Source organism: Engystomops pustulosus, unplaced genomic scaffold (assembly GCF_040894005.1).
Source record: "Engystomops pustulosus unplaced genomic scaffold, aEngPut4.maternal MAT_SCAFFOLD_59, whole genome shotgun sequence".
Taxonomy (NCBI): domain Eukaryota; kingdom Metazoa; phylum Chordata; class Amphibia; order Anura; family Leptodactylidae; genus Engystomops; species Engystomops pustulosus.
Window position 1 is genome coordinate 212,082 of NW_027284967.1, and position 23,596 is coordinate 235,677.

The 23,596-nt window shown below is 48.2% G+C and overlaps 1 protein-coding gene across 6 annotated transcripts in view; it reads left to right on the forward strand.

The window, feature by feature from the left end:
- The window catches only part of LOC140106888 (tropomyosin beta chain), a 53,241-nt gene that overhangs the window by 16,831 nt on the left and 12,814 nt on the right, over positions 1-23,596 (forward strand). The window contains exons 2-9 of one of the 6 annotated variants that reach the window (XM_072131518.1): positions 8,010-8,148; positions 10,619-10,752; positions 13,116-13,233; positions 13,518-13,588; positions 18,976-19,051; positions 19,741-19,803; positions 19,882-19,951; positions 23,042-23,498. In XM_072131518.1, the coding sequence (XP_071987619.1) occupies positions 8,010-8,148; positions 10,619-10,752; positions 13,116-13,233; positions 13,518-13,588; positions 18,976-19,051; positions 19,741-19,803; positions 19,882-19,951; positions 23,042-23,124 (754 nt within the window). In that variant the 3' untranslated portion in view covers positions 23,125-23,498. Of the gene's footprint in view, positions 1-8,009; positions 8,149-10,618; positions 10,753-13,115; positions 13,234-13,517; positions 13,589-18,975; positions 19,052-19,480; positions 19,557-19,740; positions 19,804-19,881; positions 19,952-23,041; positions 23,499-23,596 lie in introns of those variants that run through there. The other 5 variants (XM_072131516.1, XM_072131514.1, XM_072131512.1 and 2 more) reach the window with 5 other exon arrangements.

Below are 23,596 nucleotides of genomic sequence, written 5' to 3' on the forward strand. Positions count from 1 at the left end.
TACTCAGAGATATCACTGTGTTATCTGTGGTGTTACATGGGACTGCAGGTCACATCTACTACATGATCTGTACTCAGAGATATCACTGTGTTATCTGTGCTGTTACATAGGACTGCAGGACACATCTACTACATGATCTGTACTCAGAGATATCACTGTGTTATCTGTGGTGTTACATAGGACTGCAGGACACATCTACTACATGATCTGTACTCAGAGATATCACTGTGTTATCTGTGCTGTTACATAGGACTGCAGGACACATCTACTACATGATCTGTACTCAGAGATATCACTGTGTTATCTGTGCTGTTACATAGGACTGCAGGACACATCTACTACATGATCTGTACTCAGAGATATCACTGTGTTATCTGTGCTGTTACATAGGACTGCAGGACACATCTACTACATGATCTGTACTCAGAGATATCACTCTGTGTTATCTGTGGTGTTACATAGGACTGCAGGACACATCTACTACATGATCTGTACTCAGAGATATCACTGTGTTATCTGTGGTGTTACATAGGACTGCAGGACACATCTACTACATGATCTGTACTCAGAGATATCACTGTGTTATCTGTGGTGTTACATAGGACTGCAGGTCACATCTACTACATGATCTGTACTCAGAGATATCACTGTGTTATCTGTGGTGTTACATGGGACTGCAGGACACATCTACTACATGATCTGTACTCAGAGATATCACTGTGTTATCTGTGGTGTTACATGGGACTGCAGGACACATCTACTACATGATCTGTACTCAGAGATATCACTGTGTTATCTGTGGTGTTACATAGGACTGCAGGACACATCTACTACATGATCTGTACTCAGAGATATCACTGTGTTATCTGTGGTGTTACATAGGACTGCAGGACACATCTACTACATGATCTGTACTCAGAGGTATCACTGTGTTATCTGTGGTGTTACATGGGACTGCAGGACACATCTACTACATGATCTGTACTCAGAGATATCACTGTGTTATCTGTGCTGTTACATGGGACTGCAGGACACATCTACTACATGATCTGTACTCAGAGAGATATCACTGTGTTATCTGTGGTGTTACATAGGACTGCAGGACACATCTACTACATGATCTGTACTCAGAGATATCACTGTGTTATCTGTGGTGTTACATAGGACTGCAGGACACATCTACTACATGATCTGTACTCAGAGATATCACTGTGTTATCTGTGGTGTTACATAGGACTGCAGGACACATCTACTACATGATCTGTACTCAGAGATATCACTGTGTTATCTGTGGTGTTACATAGGACTGCAGGTTACATCTACTACATGATCTGTACTCAGAGATATCACTGTGTTATCTGTGGAGTTACATAGGACTGCAGGACACATCTACTACATGATCTGTACTCAGAGATATCACTGTGTTATCTGTGCTGTTACATAGGACTGCAGGACACATCTACTACATGATCTGTACTCAGAGATATCACTGTGTTATCTGTGGTGTTACATAGGACTGCAGGACACATCTACTACATGATCTGTACTCAGAGATATCACTGTGTTATCTGTGCTGTTACATAGGACTGCAGGACACATCTACTACATGATCTGTACTCAGAGATATCACTGTGTTATCTGTGGTGTTACATAGGACTGCAGGACACATCTACTACATGATCTGTACTCAGAGATATCACTGTGTTATCTGTGGTGTTACATAGGACTGCAGGACACATCTACTACATGATCTGTACTCAGAGATATCACTGTGTTATCTGTGCTGTTACATAGGACTGCAGGACACATCTACTACATGATCTGTACTCAGAGATATCACTGTGTTATCTGTGGTGTTACATAGGACTGCAGGACACATCTACTACATGATCTGTACTCAGAGATATCACTGTGTTATCTGTGGTGTTACATAGGACTGCAGGACACATCTACTACATAATCTGTACTCAGAGATATCACTGTGTTATCTGTGGTGTTACATAGGACTGCAGGACACATCTACTACATGATCTGTACTCAGAGATATCACTGTGTTATCTGTGGTGTTACATAGGACTGCAGGACACATCTACTACATGATCTGTACTCAGAGATATCACTGTGTTATCTGTGGTGTTACATGGGACTGCAGGACACATCTACTACATGATCTGTACTCAGAGATATCACTGTGTTATCTGTGGTGTTACATGGGACTGCAGGACACATCTACTACATGATCTGTACTCAGAGATATCACTGTGTTATCTGTGGTGTTACATAGGACTGCAGGACACATCTACTACATGATCTGTACTCAGAGATATCACTGTGTTATCTGTGGTGTTACATGGGACTGCAGGACACATCTACTACATGATCTGTACTCAGAGATATCACTGTGTTATCTGTGGTGTTACATAGGACTGCAGGACACATCTACTACATGATCTGTACTCAGAGATATCACTGTGTTATCTGTGGTGTTACATGGGACTGCAGGACACATCTACTACATGATCTGTACTCAGAGATATCACTGTGTTATCTGTGGTGTTACATAGGACTGCAGGACACATCTACTACATGATCTGTACTCAGAGATATCACTGTGTTATCTGTGGTGTTACATGGGACTGCAGGACACATCTACTACATGATCTGTACTCAGAGATATCACTGTGTTATCTGTGGTGTTACATAGGACTGCAGGACACATCTACTACATGTTCTGTACTCAGAGATATCACTGTGTTATCTGTGGTGTTACATAGGACTGCAGGACACATCTACTACATGATCTGTACTCAGAGAGATATCACTGTGTTATCTGTGGTGTTACATAGGACTGCAGGTCACATCTACTACATGATCTGTACTCAGAGATATCACTGTGTTATCTGTGGTGTTACATAGGACTGCAGGTTACATCTACTACATGATCTGTACTCAGAGATATCACTGTGTTATCTGTGGTGTTACATGGGACTGCAGGACACATCTACTACATGATCTGTACTCAGAGATATCACTGTGTTATCTGTGGTGTTACATAGGACTGCAGGACACATCTACTACATGATCTGTACTCAGAGATATCACTGTGTTATCTGTGGTGTTACATAGGACTGCAGGTCACATCTACTACATGATCTGTACTCAGAGATATCACTGTGTTATCTGTGGTGTTACATAGGACTGCAGGACACATCTACTACATGATCTGTACTCAGAGATATCACTGTGTTATCTGTGCTGTTACATGGGACTGCAGGACACATCTACTACATGATCTGTACTCAGAGAGATATCACTGTGTTATCTGTGGTGTTACATAGGACTGCAGGACACATCTACTACATGATCTGTACTCAGAGATATCACTGTGTTATCTGTGCTGTTACATAGGACTGCAAGACACATCTACTACATGATCTGTACTCAGAGATATCACTGTGTTATCTGTGGTGTTACATGGGACTGCAGGACACATCTACTACATGATCTGTACTCAGAGATATCACTGTGTTATCTGTGGTGTTACATGGGACTGCAGGTGACATCTACTACATGATCTGTACTCAGAGATATCACTGTGTTATCTGTGGTGTTACATAGGACTGCAGGACACATCTACTACATGATCTGTACTCAGAGATATCACTGTGTTATCTGTGGTGTTACATAGGACTGCAGGACACATCTACTACATGATCTGTACTCAGAGATATCACTGTGTTATCTGTGGTGTTACATAGGACTGCAGGACACATCTACTACATGATCTGTACTCAGAGATATCACTGTGTTATCTGTGGTGTTACATAGGACTGCAGGACACATCTACTACATGATCTGTACTCAGAGATATCACTGTGTTATCTGTGGTGTTACATAGGACTGCAGGACACATCTACTACATGATCTGTACTCAGAGATATCACTGTGTTATCTGTGGTGTTACATAGGACTGCAGGACACATCTACTACATGATCTGTACTCAGAGATATCACTGTGTTATCTGTGCTGTTACATAGGACTGCAGGACACATCTACTACATGATCTGTACTCAGAGATATCACTGTGTTATCTGTGCTGTTACATAGGACTGCAGGATACATCTACTACATGATCTGTACTCAGAGATATCACTGTGTTATCTGTGGTGTTACATAGGACTGCAGGACACAGCTACTACATGATCTGTACTCAGAGATATCACTGTGTTATCTGTGGTGTTACATAGGACTGCAGGACACATCTACTACATGATCTGTACTCAGAGATATCACTGTGTTATCTGTGGTGTTACATAGGACTGCAGGACACATCTACTACATGATCTGTACTCAGAGATATCACTGTGTTATCTGTGGTGTTACATAGGACTGCAGGACACATCTACTACATGATCTGTACTCAGAGATATCACTGTGTTATCTGTGGTGTTACATAGGACTGCAGGGCACATCTACTACATGATCTGTACTCAGAGATATCACTGTGTTATCTGTGGTGTTACATAGGACTGCAGGACACATCTACTACATGATCTGTACTCAGAGATATCACTGTGTTATCTGTGGTGTTACATAGGACTGCAGGACACATCTACTACATGATCTGTACTCAGAGATATCACTGTGTTATCTGTGCTGTTACATAGGACTGCAGGACACATCTACTACATGATCTGTACTCAGAGATATCACTGTGTTATCTGTGCTGTTACATAGGACTGCAGGACACATCTACTACATGATCTGTACTCAGAGATATCACTGTGTTATCTGTGGTGTTACATAGGACTGCAGGACACATCTACTACATGATCTGTACTCAGAGATATCACTGTGTTATCTGTGCTGTTACATGGGACTGCAGGACACATCTACTACATGATCTGTACTCAGAGATATCACTGTGTTATCTGTGGTGTTACATAGGACTGCAGGACACATCTACTACATGATCTGTACTCAGAGATATCACTGTGTTATCTGTGGTGTTACATAGGACTGCAGGACACATCTACTACATGATCTGTACTCAGAGATATCACTGTGTTATCTGTGGTGTTACATAGGACTGCAGGACACATCTACTACATGATCTGTACTCAGAGATATCACTGTGTTATCTGTGGTGTTACATGGGACTGCAGGACACATCTACTACATGATCTGTACTCAGAGATATCACTGTGTTATCTGTGCTGTTACATGGGACTGCAGGACACATCTACTACATGATCTGTACTCAGAGATATCACTGCGTTATCTGTGGTGTTACATAGGACTGCAGGACACATCTACTACATGATCTGTACTCAGAGATATCAGTGTGTTATCTGTGGTGTTACATAGGACTGCAGGACACATCTACTACATGATCAGTACTCAGAGATATCACTGTGTTATCTGTGGTGTTACATGGGACTGCAGGACACATCTACTACATGATCTGTACTCAGAGATATCACTGTGTTATCTGTGGTGTTACATAGGACTGCAGGACACATCTACTACATGATCTGTACTCAGAGATATCACTGTGTTATCTGTGGTGTTACATGGGACTGCAGGACACATCTACTACATGATCTGTACTCAGAGATATCACTGTGTTATCTGTGCTGTTACATAGGACTGCAGGACACATCTACTACATGATCTGTACTCAGAGATATCACTGTGTTATCTGTGGTGTTACATAGGACTGCAGGAGACATCTACTACATGATCTGTACTCAGAGATATCACTGTGTTATCTGTGCTGTTACATAGGACTGCAGGACACATCTACTACATGATCTGTACTCAGAGATATCACTGTGTTATCTGTGGTGTTACATAGGACTGCAGGACACATCTACTACATGATCTGTACTCAGAGATATCACTGTGTTATCTGTGGTGTTACATAGGACTGCAGGACACATCTACTACATGATCTGTACTCAGAGATATCACTGTGTTATCTGTGGTGTTACATGGGACTGCAGGACACATCTACTACATGATCTGTACTCAGAGATATCACTGTGTTATCTGTGCTGTTACATGGGACTGCAGGACACATCTACTACATCATCTGTACTCAGAGATATCACTGTGTTATCTGTGGTGTTACATAGGACTGCAGGACACATCTACTACATGATCTGTACTCAGAGATATCACTGTGTTATCTGTGGTGTTACATGGGACTGCAGGACACATCTACTACATGATCTGTACTCAGAGATATCACTGTGTTATCTGTGCTGTTACATAGGACTGCAGGTCACATCTACTACATGATCTGTACTCAGAGATATCACTGTGTTATCTGTGGTGTTACATAGGACTGCAGGACACATCTACTACATCATCTGTACTCAGAGATATCACTGTGTTATCTGTGGTGTTACATAGGACTGCAGGACACATCTACTACATGATCTGTACTCAGAGATATCACTGTGTTATCTGTGGTGTTACATAGGACTGCAGGGCACATCTACTACATGATCTGTACTCAGAGATATCACGGTGTTACATGGGACTGCAGGACACATCTACTACATGATCTGTACTCAGAGATATCACTGTGTTATCTGTGGTGTTACATAGGACTGCAGGACACATCTACTACATGATCTGTACTCAGAGATATCACTGTGTTATCTGTGGTGTTACATAGGACTGCAGGACACATCTACTACATGATCTGTACTCAGAGATATCACTGTGTTATCTGTGGTGTTACATAGGACTGCAGGACACATCTACTACATGATCTGTACTCAGAGATGTCACTGTGTTATCTGTGGTGTTACATAGGACTGCAGGACACATCTACTACATGATCTGTACTCAGAGATATCACTGTGTTATCTGTGGTGTTACATGGGACTGCAGGACACATCTACTACATGATCTGTACTCAGAGATATCACTGTGTTATCTGTGGTGTTACATAGGACTGCAGGACACATCTACTACATGATCTGTACTCAGAGATATCACTGTGTTATCTGTGCTGTTACATAGGACTGCAGGACACATCTACTACATGATCTGTACTCAGAGATATCACTGTGTTATCTGTGGTGTTACATAGGACTGCAGGACACATCTACTACATGATCTGTACTCAGAGATATCACTGTGTTATCTGTGGTGTTACATAGGACTGCAGGACACATCTACTACATGATCTGTACTCAGAGATGTCACTGTGTTATCTGTGGTGTTACATAGGACTGCAGGACACATCTACTACATGATCTGTACTCAGAGATATCACTGTGTTATCTGTGGTGTTACATAGGACTGCAGGGCACATCTACTACATGATCTGTACTCAGAGATATCACTGTGTTATCTGTGGTGTTACATAGGACTGCAGGACACATCTACTACATGATCTGTACTCAGAGATATCACTGTGTTATCTGTGCTGTTACATAGGACTGCAGGACACATCTACTACATGATCTGTACTCAGAGATATCACTGTGTTATCTGTGGTGTTACATAGGACTGCAGGACACATCTACTACATGATCTGTACTCAGAGATATCACTGTGTTATCTGTGCTGTTACATAGGACTGCAGGACACATCTACTACATGATCTGTACTCAGAGATATCACTGTGTTATCTGTGGTGTTACATAGGACTGCAGGATACATCTACTACATGATCTGTACTCAGAGATATCACTGTGTTATCTGTGGTGTTACATAGGACTGCAGGTCACATCTACTACATGATCTGTACTCAGAGATATCACTGTGTTATCTGTGCTGTTACATGGGACTGCAGGACACATCTACTACATGATCTGTACTCAGAGATATCACTGTGTTATCTGTGGTGTTACATAGGACTGCAGGTCACATCTACTCCATGATGACTGTGTTACATAGGACTGCAGGACACATCTACTCCATGATGACTGTGTTACATGGGACTGCTGGTGCTGGTAGTGGATGAGGTGTAGTATAGACTTACCTGTAGGTCGTCCTTGCCCGGCGCTGCCTCCATTGCTGCGGTGAGGAGGAGGATCCAGGTTCTGCAGCAGGTGGTGGATGACGCTGAGGACCGAGGAGAGAGACTGAGGAAGGAGCTGGGAGAGGAGAGGGAGACGAGGGAGAGGGTAAGGAGTAACAACCAGCGAGGGGGAGACGTATATATTATACCCCTGAGTGACCCCCTTACACCCTCCACGTCCTCTCTATACCCCTGAGTAACCTCCTTACACCCTCCATGTCCTCTCTATACCCCTGAGTGACCCCCTTACACCCTCCACGTCCTCTCTATACCACTGAGTAACCTCCTTACACCCTCCATGTCCTCTCTATACCCCTGAGTAACCTCCTTCCACCCTCCATGTCCTCTCTATACCCCTGAGTAACCTCCTTACACCCTCCATGTCCTCTCTATACCCCTGAGTAACCTCCTTACACCCTCCACGTCCTCTCTATACCCCTGAGTAACCTCCTTCCACCCTCCATGTCCTCTCTATACCCCTGAGTAACCTCCTTACACCCTCCATGTCCTCTCTATACCCCTGAGTAACCTCCTTACACCCTCCATGTCCTCTCTATACCCCTGAGTAACCTCCTTACACCCTCCACGTCCTCTCTATACCCCTGAGTAACCTCCTTACACCCTCCACGTCCTCTCTATACCCCTGAGTAACATCCTTACACCCTCCACGTCCTCTCTATACCCCTGAGTGACCTCCTTACACCCTCCACGTCCTCTCTATACCCCTGAGTGACCTCCTTACACCCTCCACGTCCTCTCTATACCCCTGAGTAACCTCCTTACACCCTCCACGTCCTCTCTATACCCCTGAGTAACCTCCTTACACCCTCCACGTCCTCTCTATACCCCTGAGTAACCTCCTTACACCCTCCACGTCCTCTCTATACCCCTGAGTAACCTCCTTACACCCTCCACGTCCTCTCTATACCCCTGAGTAACCTCCTTACACCCTCCACGTCCTCTCTTTCCCCCTGAGTAACCTCCTTACACCCTCCACGTCCTCTCTATACCCCTGAGTAACATCCTTACACCCTCCACGTCCTCTCTATACCCCTGAGTAACCTCCTTACACCCCCCATGTCCTCTCTATACCCCTGAGTAACCTCCTTACACCCTCCACGTCCTCTCTATCCCCCTGAGTAACCTCCTTACACCCTCCACGTCCTCTCTATCCCCCTGAGTAACCCCCTTACACCCTCCACGTCCTCTCTATACCCCTGAGTAACCTCCTTACACCCTCCACGTCCTCTCTATACCCCTGAGTAACCTCCCTACACCCTCCACGTCCTCTCTATACCCCTGAGTAACCTCCTTACACCCTCCACGTCCTCTCTATACCCCTGAGTAACCTCCTTACACCCTCCACGTCCTCTCTATACCCCTGAGTAACCTCCTTACACCCTCCACGTCCTCTCTATACCCCTGAGTAACCTCCTTACACCCTCCACGTCCTCTCTATACCCCTGAGTAACCTCCTTACACCCTCCACGTCCTCTCTATACCCCTGAGTAACCTCCTTACACCCTCCACGTCCTCTCTATACCCCTGAGTAACCTCCTTACACCCTCCACGTCCTCTCTATACCCCTGAGTAACCTCCTTACACCCTCCACGTCCTCTCTATACCCCTGAGTAACCTCCTTACACCCTCCACGTCCTCTCTATACCCCTGAGTAACCTCCTTCCACCCTCGGCTCCCGGGGTCATAGTGTGGCTGTGGGGCTCGGCTCCCGGGGGCGCGGATGTGGGTCTCGGCTCCCGGGGGCGCGGATGTGGGTCTCGGCTCCCGGGGGCGCGGATGTGGGTCTCGGCTCCCGGGGGCGCGGATGTGGGGCTCGTCTCCCGGGGGCGCGGATGTGGGGCTCGTCTCCCGGGGGCGCGGATGTGGGGCTCGTCTCCCGGGGGCGCGGATGTGGGGCTCGTCTCCCGGGGGCGCGGATGTGGGGCTCGTCTCCCGGGGGCGCGGATGTGGGGCTCGTCTCCCGGGGGCGCGGATGTGGGGCTCGGCTCCCGGGGGCGCGGATGTGGGGCTCGGCTCCCGGGGGCGCGGATGTGGGGCTCGGCTCCCGGGGGCGCGGATGTGGGGCTCGTCTCCCGGGGGCGCGGATGTGGGGCTCGTCTCCCGGGGGCGCGGATGTGGGGCTCGGCTCCCGGGGGCGCGGATGTGGGGCTCGGCTCCCGGGGGCGCGGATGTGGGGCTCGGCTCCCGGGGGCGCGGATGTGGGGCTCGGCTCCCGGGGGCGCGGATGTGGGGCTCGGCTCCCGGGGGCGCGGATGTGGGGCTCGGCTCCCGGGGGCGCGGATGTGGGGCTCGGCTCCCGGGGGCGCGGATGTGGGGCTCGGCTCCCGGGGGCGCGGATGTGGGGCTCGGCTCCCGGGGGCGCGGATGTGGGGCTCGGCTCCCGGGGGCGCGGATGTGGGGCTCGGCTCCCGGGGTCATAGTGTGGCTGTGGGGCTCGGCTCCCGGGGTCTTAGTGCGGCTGTGGGGCCCGGCTCCTGGGGGCACGGCTGTGGGGCTCGGCTCCCGGGGTCACTGTGTGGCGCCTCCTTATGGCCCCTGATGGTTGTGTCTTGCAGGCCGAGGCAGACGTGGCTTCCCTGAACAGACGCATCCAGCTGGTGGAGGAGGAGCTGGACCGGGCTCAGGAGCGTCTGGCCACCGCACTGCAGAAGCTGGAGGAGACCGAGAAGGCGGTGGATGAAAGCGAGAGGTAGGAGCATGCAGAACATCGCTCCCTGTAGTCACTTACTGGTGCAAAGGGTTTATTCCTGCAGACTATTACACTTCTGCAGAACATTGCATCTCTACCTCCTGAGTGATATATCCTGCAGACTATTACCCCACAAATCTCATGCAGAACATTGTAGGTCTACCTCCTGAGTGATATATCCTGCAGACTATTACCCCACAAATCTCATGCAGAACATTGTAGGTCTACCTCCTGAGTGATATATCCTGCAGACTATTACCCCGCGAATCTCCTGCAGAACATTGCATCTCTACCTCCTGAGTGATATATCCTGCAGACTATTACCCCGCGCATCTCCTGCAGAACATTGCATCTCTACCTCCTGAGTGATATATCCTGCAGACTATTACCCTGTGCATCTCCTGCAGAACATTGCATCTCTACCTCCTGAGTGATATATCCTGCAGACTATTACCCTGTGCATCTCCTGCAGAACATTGCATCTCTACCTCCTGAGTGATATATCCTGCAGACTATTACCCTGTGCATCTCCTGCAGAACATTGCATCTCTACCTCCTGAGTGATATATCCTGCAGACTATTACCCTGTGCATCTCCTGCAGAACATTGCATCTCTACCTCCTGAGTGATATATCCTGCAGACTATTACCCTGTGCATCTCCTGCAGAACATTGCATCTCTACCTCCTGAGTGATATATCCTGCAGACTATTACCCTGTGCATCTCCTGCAGAACATTGCATGTCTACCTCCTGAGTGATATATCCTGCAGACTATTACACCATGAATCTCCTGCAGAACATTGCATCTCTGCCTCCTGAGTGATATATCCTGCAGACTATTACCCCGCGAATCTCCTGCAGAACATTGCATCTCTACCTCCTGAGTGATATATCCTGCAGACTATTACCCCGCGCATCTCCTGCAGAACATTGCATCTCTACCTCCTGAGTGATATATCCTGCAGACTATTACCCTGTGCATCTCCTGCAGAACATTGCATCTCTACCTCCTGAGTGATATATCCTGCAGACTATTACCCTGTGCATCTCCTGCAGAACATTGCATCTCTACCTCCTGAGTGATATATCCTGCAGACTATTACCCTGTGCATCTCCTGCAGAACATTGCATCTCTACCTCCTGAGTGATATATCCTGCAGACTATTACCCTGTGCATCTCCTGCAGAACATTGCATCTCTACCTCCTGAGTGATATATCCTGCAGACTATTACCCTGTGCATCTCCTGCAGAACATTGCATGTCTACCTCCTGAGTGATATATCCTGCAGACTATTACACCATGAATCTCCTGCAGAACATTGCATCTCTGCCTCCTGAGTGATATATCCTGCAGACTATTACACCATGAATCTCCTGCAGAACATTGCATCTCTGCCTCCTGAGTGATATATCCTGCAGACTATTACACCATGAATCTCCTGCAGAACATTGCATCTCTGCCTCCTGAGTGATATATCCTGCAGACTATTACACCATGAATCTCCTGCAGAACATTGCATCTCTACCTCCTGAGTGATATATCCTGCAGACTATTACCCCGCGAATCTCCTGCAGAACATTGCATCACTATTACCCCGCGAATCTCCTGCAGAACTTTGCATCTCTACCTCCTGAGTGATATATCCTGCAGACTATTACCCTGTGCATCTCCTGCAGAACATTGCATCTCTACCTCCTGAGTGATATATCCTGCAGACTATTACCCTGTGCATCTCCTGCAGAACATTGCATCTCTACCTCCTGAGTGATATATCCTGCAGACTATTACCCTGTGCATCTCCTGCAGAACATTGCATGTCTACCTCCTGAGTGATATATCCTGCAGACTATTACACCATGAATCTCCTGCAGAACATTGCATCTCTGCCTCCTGAGTGATATATCCTGCAGACTATTACACCATGAATCTCCTGCAGAACATTGCATCTCTGCCTCCTGAGTGATATATCCTGCAGACTATTACACCATGAATCTCCTGCAGAACATTGCATCTCTACCTCCTGAGTGATATATCCTGCAGACTATTACACCATGAATCTCCTGCAGAACATTGCATCTCTGCCTCCTGAGTGATATATCCTGCAGACTATTACACCATGAATCTCCTGCAGAACATTGCATCTCTGCCTCCTGAGTGATATATCCTGCAGACTATTACACCATGAATCTCCTGCAGAACATTGCATCTCTACCTCCTGAGTGATATATCCTGCAGACTATTACCCCGCGAATCTGCTGCAGAACATTGCATCTCTGCCTCCTGAGTGATATATCCTGCAGACTATTACCCCGCGAATCTCCTGCAGAACATCTCTGAGATTTTTTTGCTTTATTTTGCAGAGGAATGAAGGTCATTGAGAACAGGGCCACCAAGGACGAGGAGAAGATGCACGACCAGGACCTCCAGCTGAAGGAGGCCAAGCACGTGGCCGAGGACTCTGACAGGAAGTACGAGGAGGTGAGTCCTGGGGGCGACCTGCCAATCACTCCTAATCCTGTGACATCACTGCACCTGGGGCTTACATAGCATAGTCCTGTGACATCACTGCACCTGGGGCTTGCATAGCATAGTCCTGTGACATCACTGCACCTGGGGCTTGCATAGCATAGTCCTGTGACATCACTGCACCTGGGGCTTGCATAGCATAGTCCTGTGACATCACTGCACCTGGGGCCTGATGTGTCTCTACCTGGTTCTGGTACTTTGGGCTCTGATCCGGACTTCCATGTCTTTGGTCACAGGTGGCTCGCAAACTCGTCATTCTTGAGGGGGAATTAGAGAGATCAGAAGAGAGGGCGGAGGTGGCCGAGAGGTGAGTAACTCCCCCATAGACTTCTACTATGAGTGTAACTCCTCCATAGACTTCTACTATGAGTGTAACTCCTCCGTAGACTTCTACTATGAGTGTAACTCCCCCATAGACTTCTACTATGAGTGTAACTCCTCCATAGACTTCTACTATGAGTGTAACTCCTCCGTAGACTTCTACTATGAGTGTAACTCCTCCATAGACTTCTACTATGAGTGTAACTCCCCCATAGACTTCTACTATGAGTGTAACTCCTCCGTAGACTTCTACTATGAGTGTAACTCCTCCCATAGACCTCTACTATGAGTGTAACTCCTCCGTAGACTTCTACTATGAGTGTAACTCCCCCATAGACTTCTACTATGAGTGTAACTCCTCCCATAGACTTCTACTATGAGTGTAACTCCCCCATAGACTTCTACTATGAGTGTAACTCCCCCATAGTCCTCTACTATGAGTGTAACTCCTCCCATAGACTTCTACTATGAGTGTAACTCCTCCCATAGACTTCTACTATGAGTGTAACTCCCCCATAGACCTCTACTATGAGTGTAACTCCTCCATAGACTTCTACTATGAGTGTAACTCCTCCCATAGACTTCTACTATGAGTGTAACTCCTCCCATAGACTTCTACTATGAGTGTAACTCCCCCATAGACCTCTACTATGAGTGTAACTCCTCCCATAGACTTCTACTATGAGTGTAACTCCTCCCATAGACTTCTACTATGAGTGTAACTCCTCCCATAGACTTCTACTATGAGTGTAACTCCTCCCATAGACTTCTACTATGAGTGTAACTCCTCCCATAGACTTCTACTATGAGTGTAACTCCCCCATAGACTTCTACTATGAGTGTAACTCCTCCATAGACTTCTACTATGAGTGTAACTCCTCCATAGACTTCTACTATGAGTGTAACTCCCCCATAGACTTCTACTATGAGTGTAACTCCTCCCATAGACTTCTACTATGAGTGTAACTCCTCCATAGACTTCTACTATGAGTGTAACTCCTCCATAGACTTCTACTATGAGTGTAACTCCCCCATAGACTTCTACTATGAGTGTAACTCCTCCCATAGACTTCTACTATGAGTGTAACTCCCCCATAGACCTCTACTATGAGTGTAACTCCTCCCATAGACTTCTACTATGAGTGTAACTCCTCCCATAGACTTCTACTATGAGTGTAACTCCTCCCATAGACTTCTACTATGAGTGTAACTCCTCCCATAGACTTCTACTATGAGTGTAACTCCTCCCATAGACTTCTACTATGAGTGTAACTCCCCCATAGACTTCTACTATGAGTGTAACTCCTCCATAGACTTCTACTATGAGTGTAACTCCTCCATAGACTTCTACTATGAGTGTAACTCCTCCCATAGACTTCTACTATGAGTGTAACTCCTCCCATAGACTTCTACTATGAGTGTAACTCCCCCATAGACCTCTACTATGAGTGTAACTCCTCCCATAGACTTCTACTATGAGTGTAACTCCTCCCATAGACTTCTACTATGAGTGTAACTCCTCCCATAGACTTCTACTATGAGTGTAACTCCTCCCATAGACTTCTACTATGAGTGTAACTCCTCCCATAGACTTCTACTATGAGTGTAACTCCCCCATAGACTTCTACTATGAGTGTAACTCCTCCATAGACTTCTACTATGAGTGTAACTCCTCCATAGACTTCTACTATGAGTGTAACTCCCCCATAGACTTCTACTATGAGTGTAACTCCTCCCATAGACTTCTACTATGAGTGTAACTCCTCCATAGACTTCTACTATGAGTGTAACTCCTCCATAGACTTCTACTATGAGTGTAACTCCCCCATAGACTTCTACTATGAGTGTAACTCCTCCCATAGACTTCTACTATGAGTGTAACTCCTCCATAGACTTCTACTATGAGTGTAACTCCCCCATAGACTTCTACTATGAGTGTAACTCCTCCCATAGACTTCTACTATGAGTGTAACTCCTCCATAGACTTCTACTGAGTGTAACTCCTCCCATAGACTTCTACTATGAGTGTAACTCCTCCCATAGACTTCTACTATGAGTGTAACTCCTCCATAGACTTCTACTATGAGTGTAACTCCACCATAGTCCTCTACTATGAGTGTAACTCCCCCACAGACTTCTACTATGAGTGTAACTCCTCCCATAGACTTCTACTATGAGTGTAACTCCTCCCATAGACTTCTACTATGAGTGTAACTCCTCCCATAGACTTCTACTATGAGTGTAACTCCCCCATAGACTTCTACTATGAGTGTAACTCCTCCCATAGACTTCTACTATGAGTGTAACTCCTCCCATAGACTTCTACTATGAGTGTAACTCCTCCCATAGACTTCTACTATGAGTGTAACTCCTCCCATAGACTTCTACTATGAGTGTAACTCCTCCATAGTCCTCTACTATGAGTGTAACTCCTCCCATAGACTTCTACTATGAGTGTAACTCCTCCATAGACTTCTACTATGAGTGTAACTCCTCCATAGACTTCTACTATGAGTGTAACTCCTCCATAGTCCTCTACTATGAGTGTAACTCCCCCATAGACTTCTACTATGAGTGTAACTCCTCCCATAGACTTCTACTATGAGTGTAACTCCTCCCATAGACTTCTACTATGAGTGTAACTCCTCCCATAGACTTCTACTATGAGTGTAACTCCTCCCATAGACTTCTACTATGAGTGTAACTCCTCCCATAGACTTCTACTATGAGTGTAACTCCTCCCATAGACTTCTACTATGAGTGTAACTCCTCCCATAGACTTCTACTATGAGTGTAACTCCTCCCATAGACTTCTACTATGAGTGTAACTCCTCCCATAGACTTCTACTATGAGTGTAACTCCTCCCATAGACTTCTACTATGAGTGTAACTCCTCCCATAGACTTCTACTATGAGTGTAACTCCTCCCATAGACTTCTACTATGAGTGTAACTCCTCCCATAGACTTCTACTATGAGTGTAACTCCCCCATAGACTTCTACTATGAGTGTAACTCCTCCCATAGACTTCTACTATGAGTGTAACTCCTCCCATAGACTTCTACTATGAGTGTAACTCCTCCCATAGACTTCTACTATGAGTGTAACTCCTCCGTAGACTTCTACTATGAGTGTAACTCCTCCCGTAGACTTCTACTATGAGTGTAACTCCTCCCATAGACTTCTACTATGAGTGTAACTCCCCCATAGTCCTCTACTATGAGTGTAACTCCCCCATAGACTTCTACTATGAGTGTAACTCCTCCATAGACTTCTACTATGAGTGTAACTCCTCCATAGACTTCTACTATGAGTGTAACTCCCCCATAGACTTCTACTATGAGTGTAACTCCTCCATAGACTTCTACTATGAGTGTAACTCCTCCCATAGACTTCTACTATGAGTGTAACTCCTCCCATAGACTTCTACTATGAGTGTAACTCCCCCATAGACTTCTACTATGAGTGTAACTCCCCCATAGACTTCTACTATGAGTGTAACTCCTCCCATAGACTTCTACTATGAGTGTAACTCCTCCCATAGACTTCTACTATGAGTGTAACTCCTCCCATAGACTTCTACTATGAGTGTAACTCCTCCCATAGACTTCTACTATGAGTGTAACTCCTCCATAGACTTCTACTATGAGTGTAACTCCCCCATAGACTTCTACTATGAGTGTAACTCCTCCCATAGACTTCTACTATGAGTGTAACTCCTCCCATAGACTTCTACTATGAGTGTAACTCCTCCCATAGACTTCTACTATGAGTGTAACTCCCCCATAGACTTCTACTATGAGTGTAACTCCTCCATAGACTTCTACTATGAGTGTAACTCCTCCATAGACTTCTACTATGAGTGTAACTCCCCCATAGACTTCTACTATGAGTGTAACTCCTCCCATAGACTTCTACTATGAGTGTAACTCCTCCCATAGACTTCTACTATGAGTGTAACTCCTCCCATAGACTTCTACTATGAGTGTAACTCCTCCCATAGACTTCTACTATGAGTGTAACTCCTCCCATAGACTTCTACTATGAGTGTAACTCCTCCCATAGACTTCTTCTTTCATATTCAGTAGTGTTTTACAATCCATAGGGGACATATACAAAGAAAATACTTCATAACAGAGAACAGTCATATGCAACAATGGGAGTGGGGGCCCTGATCACAAGAGCTTACAGTCTATGAGGGGGTGACACAAGAGCTTACAGTCTATGAGGATGAGGGGAGGACACAAGAGCTTACAGTCTATGAGGATGAGGGGGTGACACAAGAGCTTACAGTCTATGAGGATGAGGAGGGACACAAGAGCTTACAGTCTATGAGGATGAGGGGGTGACACAAGAGCTTACAGTCTATGAGGATGAGGAGGGACACAAGAGCTTACAGTCTATGAGGATGAGGGGGTGACACAAGAGCTTACAGTCTATGAGGATGAGGGGAGACACAGGAGCTTACAGTCTATGAGGATGAGGGGAGACACAGGAGCTTACAGTCTATGAGGATGAGGGGGGGACACAAGAGCTTACAGTCTATGAGGATGAGGGGAGACACAGGAGCTTACAGTCTATGAGGATGAGGGGGGGACACAAGAGCTTACAGTCTATGAGGATGAGGGGAGGACACAAGAGCTTACAGTCTATGAGGATGAGGGGAGGACACAAGAGCTTACAGTCTATGAGGATGAGGGGGTGACACAAGAGCTTACAGTCTATGAGGATGAGGGGAGGACACAGGAGCTTACAGTCTATGAGGATGAGGGGAGGACACAGGAGGTATTAGAGCTTGTATAACGCCCCAGACAAGGGAATATAACTAAATAAATAATTTAATTTAAAAGAAAATGTCTGTAGCATGGGTCATCAGCCGCATGTTCTATACAGGGTCCGGGGGGATGTGACTGCGGAGGCGCCTGGGGTTTGGTATCTGGTGGAGGACACAGGAGGATTAGTAAAGGGAGCGGTGATGTTTCGTGCTGTTAGTCATGTGAAGAGCACGTGTGAAGGTTTGGAGGTTGGGGATTGGTCCCACAGTCCGGGGGAGACCATTCCAGAGAATTGGTGCAGACGAGTCTGGCCGCTGCATGTAGGTTGGAGAGAAGAGAGTTTAGGATATGGAAGAGCAATTAGTGGGGAGATTCAGGAGTCCAGACGAGAGGGAACCTACTCTGTGTCCCCTGAGTGATGATGAGGATGATGAAAATGCCCTCCCCGGCCACGGCCTCAATCTCTTGTGTCTTCATGTGACACGATGCCGAGGTCAGACTGATGTCATTGTCCCTCGGCTGACGTCCTCCTACTTTTCCAATGTTCTGCGGATCTTTTGAGTTTCCTTGGATGTGATTGGATCTTTTTCCTTCCAAAGTCGGTACAGAGAACTAGAAACAGAACTTCGCACCATGGATCAGAGCTTGAAATCGCTGATAGCAGCAGAGGAGGAGGTACTGGAGGGGGCAGCTGCTTCCCGTCTCTGTCTATCCTCTGCTCTTATCTCTTCTCTTCTTCAGAGGTTCTCTGCCACTGTTTGATAGACCTGAGCCCCCGCAGTAAGTGGCTCCGGTGACATCCCTCATGGTGGGACCAGCTGCTGTAGACATTGGCCTCCGTGAGGGTCGCTTTCTCTAGATCCCAGTTCTGATGCACCGCACATGTTTTCTGTCCTCCCCTCCGGCACCAATTTCTTCTTACAGCTGATAGGTCCATCTCCATGTCGCTGTTGCACTTCTTCTGCTTCATGGTTTTTATGGCCTCTTTTCTCATCATTGCTCTTCCACCTCTTTGTCTCCCTCTTCATCCCTCTTTCTTCCCTCACGCACTCTTCTCATCCTCACATCCCCACTTCATCTTCCTCACGTGGTTTCCCGGCACAGTAAAGCTGGTGACTTGGAAGAGGAGCTGAAGAATGTCACCAATAACCTAAAGTCCCTTGAGGCTCAGGCAGATAAGGTATCATGAGCTTTGTGTATTATCTGCTGTGTGATGAGCTGCCCACCCCCTAACCCGCCTGAGACCCCCGCTGTCCGGTCTGTTCTGACCCTGCATGGAAGCGACACCTCTCTAATCGTCTAATCCAGGTGTGAGATGACTTCCCCCGCTGCAGCCCTGCTGATCTTCTCCATCTCTTCCACAGTATTCATCTAAAGAAGACCATTACGAGGATGAGATCAGACACCTGACGGAGCGCCTGAAGGAGGTGAGTCTGGGCACTCCTGTCCCCTCTGCCACCGCGTAGTCCTTCCCATCGTATTAAATATCATGGTTTATTCTTTAGACTGAAAGCCGAGTTGAGTTTGCAGAGAAATCTGTAGCGAAGCTGGAGAAGACAATCGATGACCTTGAAGGTAATGTCTCAGTGTCTTTGTCCTGTAGCCACACTTCTCTTTGTCCAGGCTGCATGCAGGGGCACACTCCATCCCGGAGAACCCTCCTGAGCTCCTGGCTTCTCCATAAGCCTCTCTTGGTTGGCAGGTCTAGTGTGACTATGAACTGTGATGATGTATTGGTGAAAAGATGCTCAGCCTTTGCCTCGAATAGCTTTGTGGTGGTTTGCAAACACTGGGGCCCGTGTATAAAACGTTTGGCTTGCCTTTTCATGGCGCCTGTACTCTTCCTTTCATGGCGCCTAAGGCAGTCCCCCTTGAAGTTCACCATTGTCTAGTTTTCTGCAGTGTTCCTTGAATCATCACCTAAATCTGGATGTGAAAGTTTTATCGTAAATCTTCGGTTACCCCTGACCAGAAATAGAAATTAGCTGGGAACTGATTGTGACTTTTGGAGAATTTTTGCAACTTTTTAAAAAGATGTTGCAAATTCACTAAAGAAAAAAACTTCTCATGACGGACAAAGCCAGACTTAACATACACGTGCCCCGTTGAGTTGCTCATTGCTGGGGTGTCCATTGAAGTCTTGTTCTGTTGCCTTGGTTGTCCGTGTTCTGTTGTCCGTGTTCTGTTGCCTTGGTTGTCCGTGTTCTGTTGCCTTGGTTGTCCGTGTTCGGTTGCCTCGGTTGTCCGTGTTCGGTTGCCTCGGTTGTCCGTGTTCGGTTGCCTCGGTTGTCCGTGTTCGGTTGCCTCGGTTGTCCGTGTTCGGTTGCCTCGGTTGTCTGTGTTCGGTTGCCTCGGTTGTCTGTGTTCGGTTGCCTCGGTTGTCTGTGTTGGGTTGCGTTGCCTCGGTTGTCCGGGTTGGGTTGCGTTGCCTCGGTTGTCCGGGTTGGGTTGCGTTGCCTCGGTTGTCCGGGTTGGGTTGCGTTGCCTCGGTTGTCCGGGTTGGGTTGCGTTGCCTCGGTTGTCCGGGTTGGGTTGCGTTGCCTCGGTTGTCCGGGTTGGGTTGCGTTGCCTCGGTTGTCCGGGTTGGGTTGCGTTGCCTCGGTTGTCCGGGTTGGGTTGCGTTGCCTCGGTTGTCCGGGTTGGGTTGCGTTGCGTTGCCTCGGTTGTCCGGGTTGGGTTGCGTTGCGTTGCCTCGGTTGTCCGGGTTGGGTTGCGTTGCGTTGCCTCGGTTGTCCGGGTTGGGTTGCGTTGCGTTGCCTCGGTTGTCCGGGTTGGGTTGCGTTGCGTTGCCTCGGTTGTCCGGGTTGGGTTGCGTTGCGTTGCCTCGGTTGTCCGGGTTGGGTTGCGTTGCGTTGCCTCGGTTGTCCGGGTTGGGTTGCGTTGCGTTGCCTCGGTTGTCCGGGTTGGGTTGCGTTGCGTTGCCTCGGTTGTCCGGGTTGGGTTGCGTTGCGTTGCCTCGGTTGTCCGGGTTGGGTTGCGTTGCGTTGCCTCGGTTGTCCGGGTTGGGTTGCGTTGCGTTGCGTTGCCTCGGTTGTCCGGGTTGGGTTGCGTTGCGTTGCGTTGCCTCGGTTGTCCGGGTTGGGTTGCGTTGCGTTGCCTCGGTTGTCCGGGTTGGGTTGGGTTGCGTTGCCTCGGTTGTCCGGGTTGGGTTGGGTTGCGTTGCCTCGGTTGTCCGGGTTGGGTTGCGTTGCCTCGGTTGTCCGGGTTGGGTTGCGTTGCCTCGGTTGTCCGGGTTGGGTTGCGTTGCCTCGGTTGTCCGGGTTGGGTTGCGTTGCCTCGGTTGTCCGGGTTGGGTTGCGTTGCCTCGGTTGTCCGGGTTGGGTTGCGTTGCCTCGGTTGTCCGGGTTGGGTTGCGTTGCCTCGGTTGTCCGGGTTGGGTTGCGTTGCCTCGGTTGTCCGGGTTGGGTTGCGTTGCCTCGGTTGTCCGGGTTGGGTTGCGTTGCCTCGGTTGTCCGGGTTGGGTTGCGTTGCCTCGGTTGTCCGGGTTGGGTTGCGTTGCCTCGGTTGTCCGGGTTGGGTTGCGTTGCCTCGGTTGTCCGGGTTGGGTTGCGTTGCCTCGGTTGTCCGGGTTGGGTTGCGTTGCCTCGGTTGTCCGGGTTGGGTTGCGTTGCCTCGGTTGTCCGGGTTGGGTTGCGTTGCCTCGGTTGTCCGGGTTGGGTTGCGTTGCCTCGGTTGTCCGGGTTGGGTTGCGTTGCCTCGGTTGTCCGGGTTGGGTTGCGTTGCCTCGGTTGTCCGGGTTGGGTTGCGTTGCCTCGGTTGTCCGGGTTGGGTTGCGTTGCCTCGGTTGTCCGGGTTGGGTTGCGTTGCCTCGGTTGTCCGGGTTGGGTTGCGTTGCCTCGGTTGTCCGGGTTGGGTTGCGTTGCCTCGGTTGTCCGGGTTGGGTTGCGTTGCCTTGCGTTGTCCGGGTTGGGTTGCGTTGCCTCGCGTTGCCCGGGTTGGGTTGGGTTGCGTTGCGTTGCCTCGCGTTGTCCGGGTTGGGTTGCGTTGCCTCGCGTTGCCCGGGTTGGGTTGGGTTGCGTTGCCTCGGGTTGCCTCGGTTGTCCGGGTTGGGTTGGGTTGCGTTGCCTCGCGTTGCCTCGGTTGTCCGGGTTGGGTTGCGTTGCGTTGCCTCGCGTTGCCTCGGTTGTCCGGGTTGGGTTGCGTTGCCTCGCGTTGTCCGGGTTGGGTTGGGTTGGGTTGCGTTGCCTCGCGTTGCCTCGGTTGTCCGGGTTGGGTTGGGTTGCGTTGCCTCGCGTTGCCTCGGTTGTCCGGGTTGGGTTGGGTTGGGTTGGGTTGCGTTGCCTCGGTTGTCCGGGTTGGGTTGGGTTGCGTTGCCTCGGTTGTCCGGGTTGGGTTGGGTTGGGTTGCGTTGCCTCGGTTGTCCGGGTTGGGTTGGGTTGGGTTGCGTTGCCTCGGTTGTCCGGGTTGGGTTGGGTTGGGTTGCGTTGCCTCGGTTGTCCGGGTTGGGTTGGGTTGCGTTGCCTCGGTTGTCCGGGTTGGGTTGGGTTGCGTTGCCTCGGTTGTCCGGGTTCTTATTCAGTCATTAATGTTGTCTTCTCTGGGTTTTCTTTGATGGGTTGCTCATACTTTGCCTGAACCTTCTCACTGTATTTCTTCCTGAGGTCTCACTTTGGTCTGACTTTCTGTCTTCGGCTCTTTGCCTTCTGTTCTCCTCAAACTCTGTAGATGAAGTCTATGCTCAGAAGATGAAGTATAAGGCCATCAGTGAGGAACTGGATAATGCCCTTAATGACATTACCTCTCTCTGAGGCGTGACTTCTATCAGCTCGTCTGTCCTTCTGCCGGTCCTGTCGCTGATCTCCTGCACCTGTCCTCTCCAGGCTGGTCCTCCATGCACATGGTCATTGATCTGGATGACACTCCTTGCCTGTTCCTCTCCTCTCAGCCTCATACCCTCTCTCCTTCTCGTCCGTCTCGGTCTCTTCTGCCTTGTACATACATCTATAGATGGGCTTCCTGCTTTCTCTCTATTTCCTGATGTAATTTTTATGTTTTGTGCCTCTGCATGTGAGTAGGAGCAGGAGACATGGACATTGAGGCCTCCATTACTCCTGATCTTTGATTCCGGATGCACTGTGAGGTTACATCATTTCTAAATAAAGTGCTTCTTCTCTACGCTCTACGCTCTACCTCATCTCATTTTATGTCTCACCTTCTACAGCCACTCGCAGCCCACAAATCACAGCTCCTCTAGGTGACAGAGGAGCAGGTCCTGTACAC